This window comes from Sarcophilus harrisii, chromosome 3 (genome assembly GCF_902635505.1).
Source record: "Sarcophilus harrisii chromosome 3, mSarHar1.11, whole genome shotgun sequence".
NCBI classification, from domain to species: Eukaryota; Metazoa; Chordata; class Mammalia; order Dasyuromorphia; family Dasyuridae; genus Sarcophilus; species Sarcophilus harrisii.
In genome coordinates this window covers 550,393,028-550,409,390 of record NC_045428.1, presented here as the reverse complement: position 1 = coordinate 550,409,390, position 16,363 = coordinate 550,393,028, and the positions used below count along the sequence as shown (strand labels likewise).

Sequence of the window (16,363 nt, the reverse complement as noted above, 5' to 3'; positions counted from 1 at the left end):
TTCAAGTCCCTCCTAATCACAATCCAATCAACTGAAAGTCAAACTGGAGGTGTACCATCCTTCATAAAGTGAGGTGCATTGACAAATTCTGGTCTTTTGCTCATACACCTTCTATTGCCTAAACTGCCCTCCTTCACTCCTTCCCTATTATCCAAATTCTATTCATCAAAATCATATCATATTAGGGCTAGAAAAGATCTCAGCAACCATCTAATCCAAACCATACTTGAGAAGGAATCTTTATTATTCTATACTTGACAAGTAGTCATGTAGTCTCAGTATGAAGGCTTCCAGTGATATAGAAACCACTACCTCCAAGGATAGACCATTTTTCTTTTAGATAGGGAATCCTTTTCCTGAATGTAGACTTAAATGTGCCTCTTTCCATCTTCCACCCATTACTAAACTTCTACCAAAGTGGCAACTCTTCTAATAGTGCTCAGACAACTCTATTATGTCTTCTGAATTTTATACGTTGCAGGCTGAACATTCCCAATTCTCTCAACTTATTTTTCATTTAATATTCCAACTGATGTTCACCTTTCTTAGGTATCATTTTATTGGGAAATACTTCTTTATCATTGTTTATCAAGGAGATTCATGATTTCATCAATGGAGTATCTCTCTGTATATATATATGGAATGAAATCCTGCAGCGCTCTAATGAGCTTTTCCTTGAATCACCGTTGTCTTTCTAGTCTCCATTTTAATTTATCTCGAAGGGGGTTGGTTTGATTTCAAGTCTTATGAGATAGAAAAAGAAGTGTGTTTAAATCTTAGAACACTTCAAGAAATTATGCTCCCTGTGCCTCTGTTTCCTAAGTGGTAAAATGAATATTGAAGAGTGGATTAGATAATCTCTTATAATTCTGAAATTTACCATCCTAAGATTCCCCTAGACTTGGCAGGAATCTCTTGGAATCCTTACAGAGAAAAATAGAAATCCCTTCCTCCCATGAAAATAAGTGGTATGGCAGGTAATATTGTTTCTTTATGGAATTTTATGGTTTATGATGTTCAGAGAAAAATATATTATATCCACCCACTTCCTGAAGAGCATAACAACTCTCTTCCCATGTGATATCAAAATTTTGTTTGAGATGCAGAAAATATAGCAAGCAAGGATTGATGTGGGAAAAGATCTAAAGGTCTTACTGGTTGAAGAGTCAGTATTAATAATAAATGAGATAGAGCAAACAAAAACCCATAAGATCTTAAAATGCATGAAGATAGAAATAATTTCCAGGATAAGGAAATGGTTATTTTTATTTATCCTCTAAGGGAGGACCTCAAGGCAATGTGTAGGAGTTATAGAATATATTTTAGTTCAGTATATAGAATAGACTCTTACAGTTAATGGAAAATGGAAATGGCTACCACTAGTGATCTTTTAGCAAAGACTCATGTTGTTGGGAATATACTAGAGGATTGGGTGGGAACTGCAGAAAATGCTTTCTTGAGGTATTTTCTTCTGAGACCCTGTAGGAATCAAGGGATGTCCAAAGTGGAAGTAGTGGCTCACATGGAGTGAGTAAATAAGCAAACTCAACCCTTGTCCTGCCTCTTCTCCTGAATAGATGTGTGATCTGGAGGAAATCGTCTTCCTTCTTTGAACCTTGATGGCTTCATGGTGTAAAAGGAGGGGTTGAAACAGATCATCTTTAAAGATACCTAAAGCTCTAAAATTCCATGATACTAGGATGCCACCAAACCTCCCAGTGAAGAACTTTTTAACATGGGTTCTTCAAATGAGAAACTCAGAGGGCCTTCGGTGATTCTGTCCTTATTCAATGCTGAGGTCTCTAGACTCCATCATCTTCTCTTTTTCCTTTTCCCAGGATCCTACTGTCTCAATGTACCCAGCTTCAAACCACAGTTCTGTTACTGAATTTATCCTGCTTGGCTTCTCCAGTGATCCTACCTCAAATAGGATCCTTTTCATCATCTTCCTCCTTCTCTACCTCTGCTCAGTCCTTGGCAATGGACTCATCATCATTCTGATCTGTCTGGATTCTCATCTCCACACCCCTATGTACTTTTTCCTCAGCATCCTCTCCGTATTGGACATGGGCTATATCACTACTACAGTGCCTCAGATGTTGGTACACCTGCTTTCCAGTTCTAAGCTCATCTCCTTTGCAGGTTGCTGGCTACAAATGTATGCATTTAGTGCTTTTGGTCTCAGCGAGTGCATTTTATTTGTGGTGATGGCCTATGACCGTTATGTAGCCATCTGCTTCCCACTGCGTTACATGCTCATTCTCATCTGGGACCTGTGTGTGCGGTTGGTGGTAGGGACCTGGGCTTCTGGCTTTTTCTTTTCCCTAGTACACACCATTTTTACCATGAACCTTCCTTTCTGTGGTCCTAATATGGTCAACCACTACTTCTGTGAGGGTCCCTCAGTTCGGAGCCTGTCCTGCATGGACACACACCTTATTGAGATGGTAGACTTTGTCCTGAGCATCTTCATGGTGTTAGTCCCTTTGTCATTCATCCTGGCCTCCTATGTCCGAATCACCATGGCCATCCTCAAGATCAAATCCACCCAAGGAAGGTATAAAGCTTTCTCCACTTGTGCTTCACATCTAATTGTGGTCACTCTGTTTTATGCACCTGCCATTTACATTTATATGAGGCCCAATTCCAACTATTCCCCAGAGAGAGATAAACAGATCTCACTTTTCTATAATATGTTTACTGCCCTGCTCAATCCTATGGTCTACAGCCTTAGGAATAAGGACATAAAGGCAGCATTCATAAAGGTAGTAATGCGAAACAGAGTAGTTCGATGAGTAGAGAGTCTTGGAATAGAGTATTCTTTACATTTTTTTTTCTTTTTGAGACTGATTTTCCTTATCTTACCCAGACTAGAAGTACAGCCATCACTTATGGTACCAACCCTACCACTAATCAGGACTCTTTGACCTACTCCCTTTTTTATCTGGGTCAGTTTGCCCATCCTTCAGGCATCTGGTTTCCCCATCTACTTACCCTCCAACTCCCTGTTCCTGAGGGCCTTACTCTATTGTTGCTACACCTTATATATCCACCCAATTGGCTTTAACCATTTCAAACCTTAGAATTCCTGAAGTTACTTGATTCACCAGCCTTAGTCTCTCATAGCAAAATTGTAAGTATGTGCCTCCACACTTGGCAAGCCAGATTGATCCATTTCTATTGGACTTGGGAACCTGGCCTGTGACCTAGAATAGACCTCTATCACCTACCTTTATTAAGTAGAACAAATCTGACTACAGCTTAATCCTCATAACCCTCATATCAGTGGTGTAGGTCTAGACTAGATTGTGAATCTCTTCTCACACCCATAGCTTAAACTCATAGAAGTCCTCCTCATCTATAAATTGGGGAGAATAACATTTGCCAATAGCTCCCTCAAAGGGTTATTATGAGGAAAGTACTTTTCTTATAGTGCCACACTGGAGTTAGTAGAATTATCCAGTAGATAGTAGCATACACAGTAACATGGAAGTATCTGGTGTTCTTACTACATGACTTCCCCTTATTGAAGACACTAACTAGTGGGGACCATGAAATAATCCTTGCTCATAGCAGAAGGGGAAAGAAAATGTACCTGAGGAAATACCCAGAAAACTTAGAAGTGTAGCCCCTTAAAAGGAACTGATGAGAAATTCAGTTTTTCCTACCTGGAGGGAGAACACATAGAAGCCTAGGAACATTAAAACCTCATGGCAGAATGCATACAGGAAGGCAAGGGAAGGATGGTGTTGCCTTGAACTGAATATAAACATGCACAATTAGACTCTTGCCTGCCTCACAGATGCACCTAAGGACTTATCTGCCTGGAGAGTTTTGACTGTCTCTATACTTTAGTTAACCCCTCTATCACTCCTTCTTTTAGTGCTTTATGGTATCATGAAAAAAATGAGATCTGGTACCCTTATATTTAGTTATTTGATCTATGTAATTTTATAATGTCTTCCTTCTCTATATTAAAACAAGATAATTTTCATTTCACTTCTCAATGAGTATATGGGTTTGGGGTTTGAGGTGGGGAGGAATAAAACAAACCTTTGGATAATGTTCTTAACTTTAACCATGACCTTATTAAAGTTCTGTCTGTATGTCTCTTTCTGTCTGTCTATCTCTCTCAATTTTCTTTCTTTCAATAATATTTTTGACTTCTTTTTCTCCCCTTTCTCTTTTCTTTTTCTGTCTCACTCCTCATCCCAACCAATTTATCTCTTTCTTATATCTATGAAAATCTCTCCCTTTTCTCTTTCATTCTCAGTCTCTCTCAATATTTCTTTCCCCTTTTTTTCTCTTTCTCTTTTTCTCTCAGACTGTCTCTCTTTTGCTTTCTGTCCCCATCCTGCTTTCTCTTTTGTAATGTTCTCTTTTTCAGTTTTCCTGGGGATTCTGGGAGCAGCTTTCCTTTCAGTTCAGTAATCACCACAAGTACAGCCAGGTGTTAAAGTCCAAATCTTTTATTGTCTCTTTCAAAGTCTTGTCTCCTTTCCTGGGGCCCAGCTAGTTTTCTTAGAGGCCTATCTCTCTCCTTGGTTCTGAGAGCTGGAGCTCCCCCCTCCTTCTCTACCCTCTGAACATCTCCAAATCTGCAAAGGTGATTCAGCTTCCAGCCACCACAAAGGTAGATGAAGGAATGAATCTGTCTCAGCGTCTGAGAACTTCTAGTGTGCTTGTCCTTTGCCTCTGTCAACTTCTGCCTCTAGCTCTCTCTGAATGTCAATCCTGGTTAAAGCTCCTAGCTTATATAAGCCAATCATAATCACTAGGAAACCATTATTTGTTGTAGGATTAGATCAGTGCTAAACTAGGTTTAACCATTGTCTCCTCAATTCCATTTTGTACCTTGTTTCTGGCCCATAACATCTCCTTGTAGGATTAAATCAGTCATACTGAACCATGCTAAATTAGATAACTATTATCTCTATCAATTCCACTTGACCTAGTACCTTGTAAGAATCCTTTATTTCAAGTTCAGAGTTCTGGCCCATAACACTCTTTGTCTTTCTCTCTCTGTGTGTCTCTGTCTCAATGTCTCTGTCTCCTGCTTTGTCTAATTCTCTGTTTCAGACACCCCTCACATTCCCCAGATACACACACACACACACACACACACACACACACACAGACACTAAAAAAGAACCAAGAGCTTTTTTTTTTCTTTCCCATTCATGACCTGGGACCCTTTTAGAAGGTGAGAAAAGATCCAAATTCCAATGACCTAGAACACTTAGGGATTTCTTCAAGATGGGCCTGGGATTTTAGCTAATCTTTGAATGAGTTTGTAGTACTGCATGAAAAAAGGAGAGAATTCTGGAAGTACAAGGGGAAAGTAAAGAAACAAGTGAATTTCTGCTTCTTGCTACTCATATCAATTTGGGTAATTACTTCCTCTATTCTGAGATTTATTTTTTTTTCTCTAAATTAAGAGGCTGGATGAGATTATTTCAAAAATCTTTTCTAGCTCTTAAGCCAAAAGTTCTATGATCCCTAGGCAATGAGGCAAAAGTAAGACTAGGTAAATGCTAGAAGGGAAGAGCTGTAGTGCTTTGCTTTCAATTCAACAAATTTTATAATTTGTAAAATACTTAGCACAGTGTTATATAAATGCTTATTCCCTTTTCATTTCCTTGTTCTACTAAGTGTGAATTGGGAAAGATACAAAGATGACTGAAATACTACCCTTGCTTTCATGGATCTTATTGTCAGAGGGGACAAAAACCAGGCACAGCAATAATCCATGAGAGAAGGTGATTAGAGTCTTTGGTGAGACACAAATTCAGCTTGGTTTCAGTAGGCATTCACTTCTTAGTATGTGCCTATCAGTGTGCTAGGTAATAGACAAAGAAAGATTTTGCAGTACATACTGTAGGATTATTCTCCCAACTGCCTTTGCACAAACAGCTTAGGTCCTAAGAGACCAATCAACACCTCTGTCTCCCAGGTTTTTAGAGGTAACTTGGAGAAATGGTAGCTTCTAATATTTCATAAAGGAACTTCCATTCAGAGTTCAGTCAACCATTTGTCCTCAACGAACTTTTCTATGATGTTAACAGAAACATTAGAGCATGGACAGAACATATTCTTTCTTTGAAGAGAGTGAGCACAGGCTTAAAATTCAAAGGTAGTCAAACACATATAATCAGAGGGCTGAGGTTTCTTTGTGGGCTCTTGGCCCTGAAAATCCTTTTCTGTCTTTGTAGAATCCCCACTAAGTTCACTTTGGGGTATGGTATCTGCAAAGATGGATGAATCACTTGCTTGGTTGGGCTGGCTTCTTGCTGTTGAGTGTGTCTGCTAATGGGAAGATCCCCTGTGAAGCCAGTCAAGCAGGTCACTCAACTGCTGTATTGATTTCTTCCCCCTACCACACTTGTCTGCCACCAATTTTACTGGTCTCTGTCACCAACTCTACTTACTGAAGGATGTCTGATTGTTTTCCTGACCTCACAAGATGCTAACCTGGTCTGTTCTGTCCTTGAATATCTATTAACTGAAGATCAGGAAAGAATTATCACAAAAAGGCAAAAGAAAAAAAAAGAACCCTCCCCCCCCACCAAACTTAGAATTATCCCAAGAGATTATAGATACCGGGTGACTGGGTGGCAGACAATAGCTTGACACTGTCCCTCCTTCACAACTTTCCCCCCCACACTTTCTTTGCTGCTATGTAATGGAAAGGATTGTTTTATTTCTTAAGTTCAGAATTAAATCAATTTTTGAAAACTATTAAAATAAGAAGGAAGAAGAGGACTGCCAATTTAACAACATGTTATAGTGATGTTAGCTGGATTTGTAGTTAGGAGAGACCTGGGTTTGAAGCCCACATCTGGGACTTACCAATCATAATTACCCTTCTCCAGCCTCATTTCTTGACTCTCTCATCTTTCCCTGCCATGTCACAGAAACCTCTTCACCTAGATATTTTGCCTGGGAAATACTTTCTGCCCCTGTAGCTCTTTCCTTTGATTAATTGCAACACACATTCTAAGAAAAGCTCCCAGGCTAGCCATGTCTTCATTTCTGCCTAGGCTTTCCCTCCCTCCCTCTTTTCCCTCCTCCCTTCCTTCTTTCCATCTTTCCTTCTTTCCTTCCTTCCATTCTTCCTTTCTCCTCCTTCTTTGTCTTCCCTTCCTTATTTCTCCCTTTCATCTTCTCTTCCTCTTTCCCTCTCTTCTCTGTCTCTGTCTGTCTGTCAGTCATTCCATCTCCCTCTCTCTCTACCCTCTCTCCTCGAAATGCTTAGCATAGGGCTTAGCACATAGTAAGTGCTTAATAAAAGTTTGTTGATTTGACCTAAGTTATATGATCCTGTAAGCAAGACACTTAAGTAATAAGTGATTGATAGGCAGTCAATAAAGATTTATTGAGTACCAACAGTATTCCAGGGACTCTATAATTATCTTTCCAATGTTCTCATATGGAAAGGAATGAAAAACACAAGTGCATATAAAAGGGCCATTCAGGACATAGAGTCTGATTTAGCCAGACCATTATTGACTCTGCTGGTAGGTATTTCAGAAGCAGAAAAAAAGCAATAGTGACCTGATAGACCAACGGATTTCTCCAACTGGGACTGTTCAATATCTCTCAAGTCAAACCACAGATGCTTCCCTACTTGGGCTATGCATAGGGACAGCTCTGAGGAAGTCTGAACCTGAAACATTCATATTCCTACTGATCAGCACTTCCTTTGATATTTCTGTCCATCTCTCCTACAGGTCTCCCCTTTCTGATTCCTGGGCTCATAACCTCCCTGGCTGCCTTCACTGCCTGTTCCCTGACCAACACACCTGATCTTTTCTTTAGCCACCTTTCAGTCCATTTTCCTTCCTTTTTTTCTTTTTCCTTCCCTTCATGGGCGATAGGGGGTGAGGATGGAAGAAGGCATCAGATCTGAGAGAATTTGAATAAAGATTTCAATAATTTACATTTATATATTTTTCCCTTTATTTCTCTTCCTCCCTGCTCATATCCCAAATGAGTATGGGATAATAAGAAAGCTCTTTCCCTTTCTCATTCCTCCATGTATATTATTTATTTCTACAAATGTCTGATAATAAGAATTCCCAGGAAACTTATTCTTGGTATATTGTCTGGGGATGGAGTTGAGTAGGACAGAAAGAGGCAGCTCCTCCTTGGAGGAGCTGGAGGAGCCAGGCGCTTCTCTCTTTGGTTTCTCCTGGGAGAACTTGCTTTCATGTAGCAAGTTATTATAAATCACAAATTATGCACCATAAAAACCCTAGTTGACTGGGCAATGGGAATAGAGTTTCTCCTGTCACCAGTGAACTAGGGGGCCCTCTCCTTAGACACTGTTTCACTCTTTGCCAGAAGTTGCCCATCATCTCTACCCTGGCAGAAAGTGTTCCTCTCTCTGAAAGAAGCAGAAGTAGCTTGAGGTCAGGGCCAGCGACACTGAGTGAGACTGTAGAGGAAGAAAAGTTGAGAAAATAAACCCATGAATATCCTGGTGTCCAGATATTGCCTGATGGTCTGTTGGAGTGGCCTGGAATCCCCTGGCCTTGGTGATGACATAGATCCTTTGTCTGCTCCCCATTCAGTCTTCTTCTTAAAGAAACAAGTGACCTGCCCACTAAAGGCCTTAGTGTTTCACCTTCCAGAAAGGTGAGGAAATGGTTCTGTCTGGGAGGGATAGTTTGATTTGGGGAAAAGGAGCAAGGAAAAAGAAGAGAAAGAAGAAAATGCAGAGGCTAAAGAACCATTGAAAGGAGGGTTTGGAGAGCTTCAGGGGTCAAGATGCAAAAGTGATTGAGAGGTTAACAAAAGCTTGGTCATGATGATGGAGGAATGTTAAGGCAGAGAGGAAAACTATCACTGATCTCCCCCATTCTCCCCATGCCCACATCTATCTCACTTCTCTCTCCTCACCCCTTTTTATTTTCATCCCTATGCATACATTTTCCTTCTCTTCAACAGTTCTTCTTCCCAATCATTCCCTCTATGGTTAGCCTTATGCTCACAAACTCCTACCCAAAGGATTCTATTCTTGGGATCATCAAGTCCATGGACAGATTTAGGGAAGTTGTATAAGTTGGAAGTGTGAAGTTGGATAAGGAAAAAGTCTATCATTGTTATTATTAATCTTTCATTTTCCTTTGTAAGGCTGTGTATTTTATTTTATGTCTTGAAAACATGATTTTGAGAAGATTCTGTAAACTTCATCAGACTGCATAGTAGTATAAGACACAAAAAATTAAGAACCTTGGCCTAAACCTTTGCTTTAAATCTCTAGCCTCTAATCCCCTTCATCCTAATATTTTCTTTATTTCTATATCATTATGCTGAAAAATCAAATATTTAAATATTCCGAGGTTATTACCTACTTTTCAGACAGGGAAAGTGAGCTCCAGAAAACTTAATTGATGTCACTCTCATTAAGCCTGAGGTCACCATAATAACAAGTAACAACGAATATTTTAAATAAGATATTCATTATGATTGTATCATAGAGAGAATTTAAGATAAGATCTCATGTACTTCATCTTTATATATTTTCTTTGTTTCCTAAATTTTCCCCTACCTTTCTGACCATGCTTTCTTTAACCATCATTTAATATGCTAATCCTCTAAAGCCATAGTTTCTACTTTTTCTCTCCAGGTACTCTTTGGCTCTCTGCCTTCATGGACTTCATCTACAAAGACTTTGACTCTCAAATTTTTATCTAGAACTCTGTACTTTCTCACTTTCTGCAGATTTCTCTCACACTTCTCCACTTAGAAGGATGTCCTGACAATAACTTAGGCTCAGTATGTCCAAAACAGAACACCTCCTCTTTCTCCCTCTGCAATCCATCAATGAGCTTCTCTTTTGGACTTCCCCATTTGTATGGTTGGCACTACTATGTTCTTCCCAGCCAACAAGGCTCAAGATCCCATCTTATCTGCAATTGGGTAATGTATGCAATGCACTCTCCAAAACTTATGGCACCACAAAAATCAAAAATCAGTTGCTGCTGTTGCATATTCTTTTTCTGCCTTATCCACCTACTCAATAGATAAGTTCTGCTGATTTTACTTTTAAAAGAATTCTAGGATCCATTCTTTCCCCTTTACCCATATAGACAAGTAGTCAATTGCAAGCTCTCATCACTTTTCACCTGGAGTGAGAAGTTCTCTCATTCTTCTCCCTGCCTCCAACCTATCTCATGTGAAATTTGCCCTACAAATGCTGACTAAAAAGTTCAACAGAGAAAGGTCTGAGCATATAACCTACTTATTCAGAAATCTACAGGGGTAAAGAAAAAAGCCTAAACTTCTCATCCTGGCACTCAAGTCCTTCCCAGTCAAGTCCAATCCAGTTTTTGATGATTCTACTACAGAAATTATCTACTTAAGTCAAACTGGAGATGTATCATCTTTGATAAAGTCAGGTACATTGGCAACCTCTGGTCTTTTGCTTATCCTCTTTCCATTGGCTGGTATGCCCTTTTTCATGCCTCCCCAACTATCCAAATTCTATTTACCAAGAATCATGGCATAATAGGAGTGGAAAAGATCTCAGCAACCATCTGATCCAAACCAGACTTGATAAGGAATCCTTATTATTCTATACATGATAAGTAGTTAGGTAGTCTCAGCATGAAGATGTCCAGGGATAGGGAACCGACTACCTCCAGAGATAGACCATTTCCTTTTTAGATAGGGAATCCTTTTCCTAAATGGGCTTAAATTTGCCTCTTTCCATCTTCCACCGATTACTAAACTATGAGGCCAAAAGGACCAAGTCTAACGGATCTACCAAGGTGACAACCCTTCTAATAATAGTCAAAGAGCTGTCTTGTACCCTCTGAATCTTACCCTTTTGGAGGCTGAATATTCCCAATTCCCTCAATTTATCCACATACCTTTCAGCTGATTTTCATATTTCTTAGATATCATTTTATCAGGAAATACTTCTTTATCACTGTTTAAAATTTCAGAAAGGAGATGCATGATTTCATCCATGGAGTGTTTCTCTCTACCTAGGCAGAATGAAACTCTGCATTTCTCTAATGAGCTTTTTCCTGAATCACTGTGGTCTTTCTATTCTCCATTTTAATTTATCACAAAGGGGCTGGCTTTGATTTCAAGAATCTTCTGAGATTGAAATAGAAGTGGGCTTAAATCTTAGAAAACCAGCAAATTACTAAAGTTCCCTGTGCTTTGGTTTCTTAAGTGGCATAGTGAATACTGAATAGTGGATTAGATAATCTCTCTCAATTCTGAAATTTATCATCCTAAAATTCTCCCAGACTTGGCAGGAATCTCCAACAAGCCTTCAAGAGAGAAATGGAGACCTCCCCCTTCCCATAAAAATAAGTGGGATGGTTGATAATTTTGTTTCTTCCTAGAATTTTATGGTTTATGATATTTAGAGAAACAAATAACACAGCTCTCCAGTTCCTGAAGAGCATAACAACCCTCTTACATATGATACTGAGATTTTTTTATGGGATCAAGAAAATATAGCAAGCAAGAATTGATGTGGGAAAAGATCTAGAGGTCTTACTGGTTGAAGAGTCAGTATAAATAACAAATGAGATAGAGCAGAGAAAAAACCATAAGATCTTAGACTGCATTAAGATGGAAATAATTTCCAGGATAAGAAAATGGCAATTTTATTTGTCCTTTAATGGAGGAACTCAAGGCAATATGTAGGAGATACAGAGTATATTTTAGTTTGGTATATGAAATATCTTGCTCTTATTTAAAGCTAACTAAAAAGGGAAATGACTACTACTAGTAATCGTTCAGCAAAGGCTAGATTCTTTTTCATGGGGATAGTCTAGAAAAAGGATGAAAGCTGTAGAAAATCTTTATGAGATATTTTCTTCTGAGATGTAGGAATTAAGGGATGCCCAAAGTAGAAGTAGTGGGACTCATGCAGTGAGTAAACAACCTCAATCCTTGTTCTGCCTCTTCTCCTGAACAGATGTGTAATCTTGAGAAAGTCATCTTTCTTATTTTTTCCTTGTGTAAAAGGAGGGTTTGGGTCAGATCATCTTTAAAGATCCTCAAATATCTAAAATTCCATGATGTTAGGTGATATCACAGCTCTTAGTAAGGGCATTTTCATATGGGTTCTTCAGTTGAGAAATTTAGAGGTCTTGGGATACTCTATCCTTATCCAATGCGGAGATTCCTAGACTCCATTATTTCTTTTTCCTTTTCCCAGGATCCTACTGTCTCAATGTTTCCAGCTTCAAACCATAGTTCTGTTACTGAATTTATCCTGCTTGGCTTCTCCAGTGACCCTTCCTCAAATAGGATCCTTTTCATCATCTTCCTCCTTCTCTACCTCTGCTCAGTCCTTGGCAATGGACTCATCACCATTCTGATCTGTCTGGATTCTCATCTCCACACACCTATGTACTTTTTCCTCAGCATACTCTCCGTACTAGACATGGGCTATATCAGTACCACGATGCCTCAGATGTTGGTACATCTGCTTTCCAGTTCTAAGCTCATCTCGTTTGCAGGTTGCTGGCTACAGATGTACACATTTAGTGCTTTTAGTCTTACTGAGGCCATGTTCTTTGTGGTGATGGCCTATGACCGTTATGTAGCCATCTGCTTCCCACTGCGTTACATGCTCATTCTCAACTGGGACCTATGTGTATGGTTGGTGGTAGGAACCTGGATTTCTGGCTTTTTCTTTTCCCTAGTTCACACCATTTTTACAATGAAACTTCCCTTCTGTGGTCCTAACATTGTCAATCACTACTTCTGTGAGGGCCCCTCAGTTCGGAGCCTGTCCTGCATGGACACACACCTTATTGAGATGGTAGACTTTGTCCTGAGCATCTTCATGGCATTAGGCTCTCTGTCCCTCATCCTGGCCTCCTATGTTCGCATCACCATGGCCATCCTGAAGATCAAATCCACCCAAGGAAGGTATAAAGCTTTCTCCACTTGTGCTTCACATCTAATTGTGGTCACTCTGTTTTATGCACCTGCCATATACATTTATATGAGGCCCAACTCCAACTACTCCCCAGAGAGAGACAAACAGATTTCACTTTTCTATAATGTGTTCACTGCCCTGTTCAATCCTGTGGTCTACAGCTTTAGGAATAAGGACATAAAGGCAGCATTTATAAAGATAGTAATGAGGAACAGGGTAGGTTGGTGAGTAGAAAGTCTTAGACTAGATTATTCTTTCCTTTCCATTTTCTTTTTTTGAGACTGAATTTCCTTATTTCACCCAGGCTAGAAATATAGCCACCACTTTTGGTACCAACCCTACCACTAATCAAGACTCTTTGATCCACTCTCTTTTTTATCTGGGCCAGTTTGCACATCCTTAGGATGTCTGGTTTCCCCATTTATTTACCCTTCAAGCCCCTATTCCTGAGGGCCTCACTCTATTGTTGCTACACCTTATATAGCCACCCAATTGGCTTTAACCCTTTTATACCTTAGATTTCCACCCTTAGCCTCCCCTCATAGCAATAACTATAAGTATGTGCCTCCACACTGAGCAAGCCAGATCAATATATTTCTGTTGGGCTTGGGACCTTTGCCTGTGACCTACAGTAGAACTGTATTACCTTTGAAAGTTAAATTGAACAAATCTGATTTCAGCTTACTCCTCATCATCCTCCTTATATCAATGGTACAAGTCTAGGCTAGATTCTGACTCTCTTCTCACATCCATAGCTTAACCTCACAGAAGTCCTCCTTATCTATAAATGGTGGAGAATAACATTTGCCAATAGCTCCCTCACAGGGTTATTGTAAGGAAAGTACTTTTGTTTTCTTATAATTCCACAGTGGAGTTAGTATAATTGCCCAGTAGTCATAGCACACAGTAACATGGAAGTATCTGGTGTCCTTACTACATGCCTTCCCCTTATTGAAGACACTAACTAGTGGGAACCATGAAATAATCCTTGCTCACAGCAGGAGGAGAAAGATAATGTACCTGGAGAAGCAATCAGAAACCTTACAAGTGTAGCCCCTTATCAGTGGCTGATAGGAAATTTAGTTTTTCCTACCTGGAGGGAGGGCTGCAACAGTAAAACACATAGAAACCTGGGAACATTGGAACATCATGGCAGGATGCACATAGGAAGGCAAGGGAAGGATGGTGCTGCCTTGAATTTGATATAATCATGAATAATTAGGCCCTTTCCTGCCTCACAGATGCACCTAAGGGCTTAACTGTCTGGAGAGAATTGCCTGTCTCTATACTTTAGTTAATCCCTCTATACTTCTTCTTTTGATGCTTTTTTGCATTATGAAAAAATTGGATCTGGTACCCTTACATTTAGTTATTTGATCTATGTAATTTTATAATGTGTTCCATCTCTCTATAAAAACAAGATAATTTTCATTTCATTTTGGGTGAATGTTTACTCTCAATGAGTATATGGGTTTGGGGTTTGAGGTGGGGAGGAAGAAAACAGACCTTTGGACAATGGCCTTAACCTTAACCATGACCTTATCAAAGTTAGATGTCTTTCTCTGTCTTTCTCTCTCTCTCTCTCAATTTCTTTCTTTCAATACCTCTACTAAGTTCTCTGTCTTCCCCTTCTCTTTTTCTTCTTTATTGCTCCTCACCCCAACCATTTTGCCTCTGTCTCATATCTATCTCTGAAAAATCCCTCTCCCCCAGCCTTAACCATGACCTTATCAAAGTTAGACATCTCTCTCTGTCTTTCTCTCTCTCTCTCTCAATTTCTCTCTTTCAATACCTCTACTGAGTTCTCTGTCTTCCCCTTCTCTTTTTCTTCTTTATTGCTCCTTACCCCAACCATTTTGCCTCTGTCTCATATCTATCTCTGAAAAATCCCTCTCCCCCTTTTCTCTTTCTCAGTCTCTCTCAATCTTTCTTTCCCCTTGTTTTCTCTTTCTCTTTCTTTTTCTCTCCGATTGTTTCTCTTTTGCTTTCTGTCTCTCTCCTTCCTTTCTCGTTTCTCTTAGTTCTTAGTTCTTAGTATGTGCCTGTCAATGTGCTAGGTAAGAGATATAGAAAGACTTTGAGGTACATACTGTAGGATTATTCTCCCAATTGCCTTTGCACAAACAGCTTAGATCCCAAGAGGGCAATTAACACCTCTGTCTCCCAGGTTTTTAGAGGTAAGTTGGAGGAATGGTAGCTTCTAATACTATCACTCAGGAGCCTCCATTCAGACTTCAACCAATCATTTGACCTCAACGAGCTTTGCTATGATGTTAACAGAAACATTAGAGCATGGACAGAACATATTCTTTCTTTGAAGAGAGTGAGCACAGGCTTAAAATTCAAAGATAGTTAAGCACATATATAGAGAAGACAGAGGGCTGAGATTTTTTTGTGGGCTCTTGGTCCCGTTTCTGCAGAATCTCCACCAATTTCACATTGGCTATCTGCAAAGATGGATGAATCATTCACTTGCTCAGTTGGGCTGGGTCCTTGCTGGTTGAGTGTGTCTGCTTATGGGAAGATCTTCTATGAAGCCAGTCAAGCAGGTCACTCAGAGGCTGTACTGATCTCCCCTACTTCACCAGACTTATCTGTTGCCAATTTTGCTGGTTTCTGCCACCAACTTTACTTACTGAAGTATCTCTGATGCTTTTCCTGACCTCACAAAGTGCTAACCTGGTCTGTTCTGTCCTTGAATATCTATTCAGTAAAGATCAGGAAAGAATTATCACAAAGAGACAAAAGAAAAAAATGCCCACCAAAATTAGAATTATCCTAGGAAATTATAGACACCAGGTGACTGGGTGGGGGACTATAGCTTGACACTGTCCCTTCTTCACAACTTTTTTTTTCCCCTTTATGTTCTGCTATGTTATGGAAATGATTGCTTTGTTTCTTAAGTTCAGAATTAAATAAAATTTTGAAAGCTATTAAAATAAGAAGGAAGAAGAGGACTGCTAAGTTAATATCATGTTGTAGTGATGTTAGCTGGATTTGAAGTTAGGAGAGACCAGGGTTTGAATCTCACATCTGTGACTTACCAACCACAATCATCCTTCTCCAACTTCAATTCTTGACTCTCTCATATTTCCCTGCCATGTCACAGAAACCTCTTCACCTAGATATTTTGCCTTGGATTGCCCCTGCAGCCCTTTCCTTTGATTACTTGCAACATACATTCTAAGGAAAGCTCCCAGGTTAGCCATGTCTTCATTTCTGCCCTAGGCTCCAGTCTTGTCTCTGGACTTTCTCTACTATATTTCTTCTGGTTATCTTCCCTTTCTCTTTTCAGCTTTTTTAAAAGATGTATTCTTTCCCCATTAGAATGTAAGCTTATTGAAGACAGAAACTTCCTTCCTTCTCTCCCTCTTTCTTTCTTTCTTTTCTTCCTTCCCTTCTTTCTTTTCTTCCTTCCATCTTTCCTTCCTTTCTTTCTCTTCCCTT

The 16,363-nt window shown here is 39.6% G+C and overlaps 2 protein-coding genes across 2 annotated transcripts; both read left to right on the top strand.

The window, feature by feature from the left end:
* Positions 1–1,853: 1,853 nt before the first annotated feature.
* LOC100916634 (olfactory receptor 2D2-like) lies at positions 1,854–2,795 on the top strand. The gene has a single exon (XM_003765485.1). The coding sequence runs from the start codon at positions 1,854–1,856 to the stop codon at positions 2,793–2,795; it is 942 nt and encodes a 313-aa protein (XP_003765533.1).
* Positions 2,796–12,202: 9,407 nt separating this feature from the next.
* LOC100916373 (olfactory receptor 2A12-like) lies at positions 12,203–13,144 on the top strand. Its single transcript, XM_003765484.1, has one exon. The coding sequence runs from the start codon at positions 12,203–12,205 to the stop codon at positions 13,142–13,144; it is 942 nt and encodes a 313-aa protein (XP_003765532.1).
* The last annotated feature ends 3,219 nt before the right edge of the window (positions 13,145–16,363 follow it).

Coding starts and splice junctions, on each gene's coding strand:
- LOC100916634 (XM_003765485.1), top strand. CDS start 1,854: ATGTACCCAGCTTCAAACCACAGTTCTGTTACTGAATTTATCCTGCTT.
- LOC100916373 (XM_003765484.1), top strand. CDS start 12,203: ATGTTTCCAGCTTCAAACCATAGTTCTGTTACTGAATTTATCCTGCTT.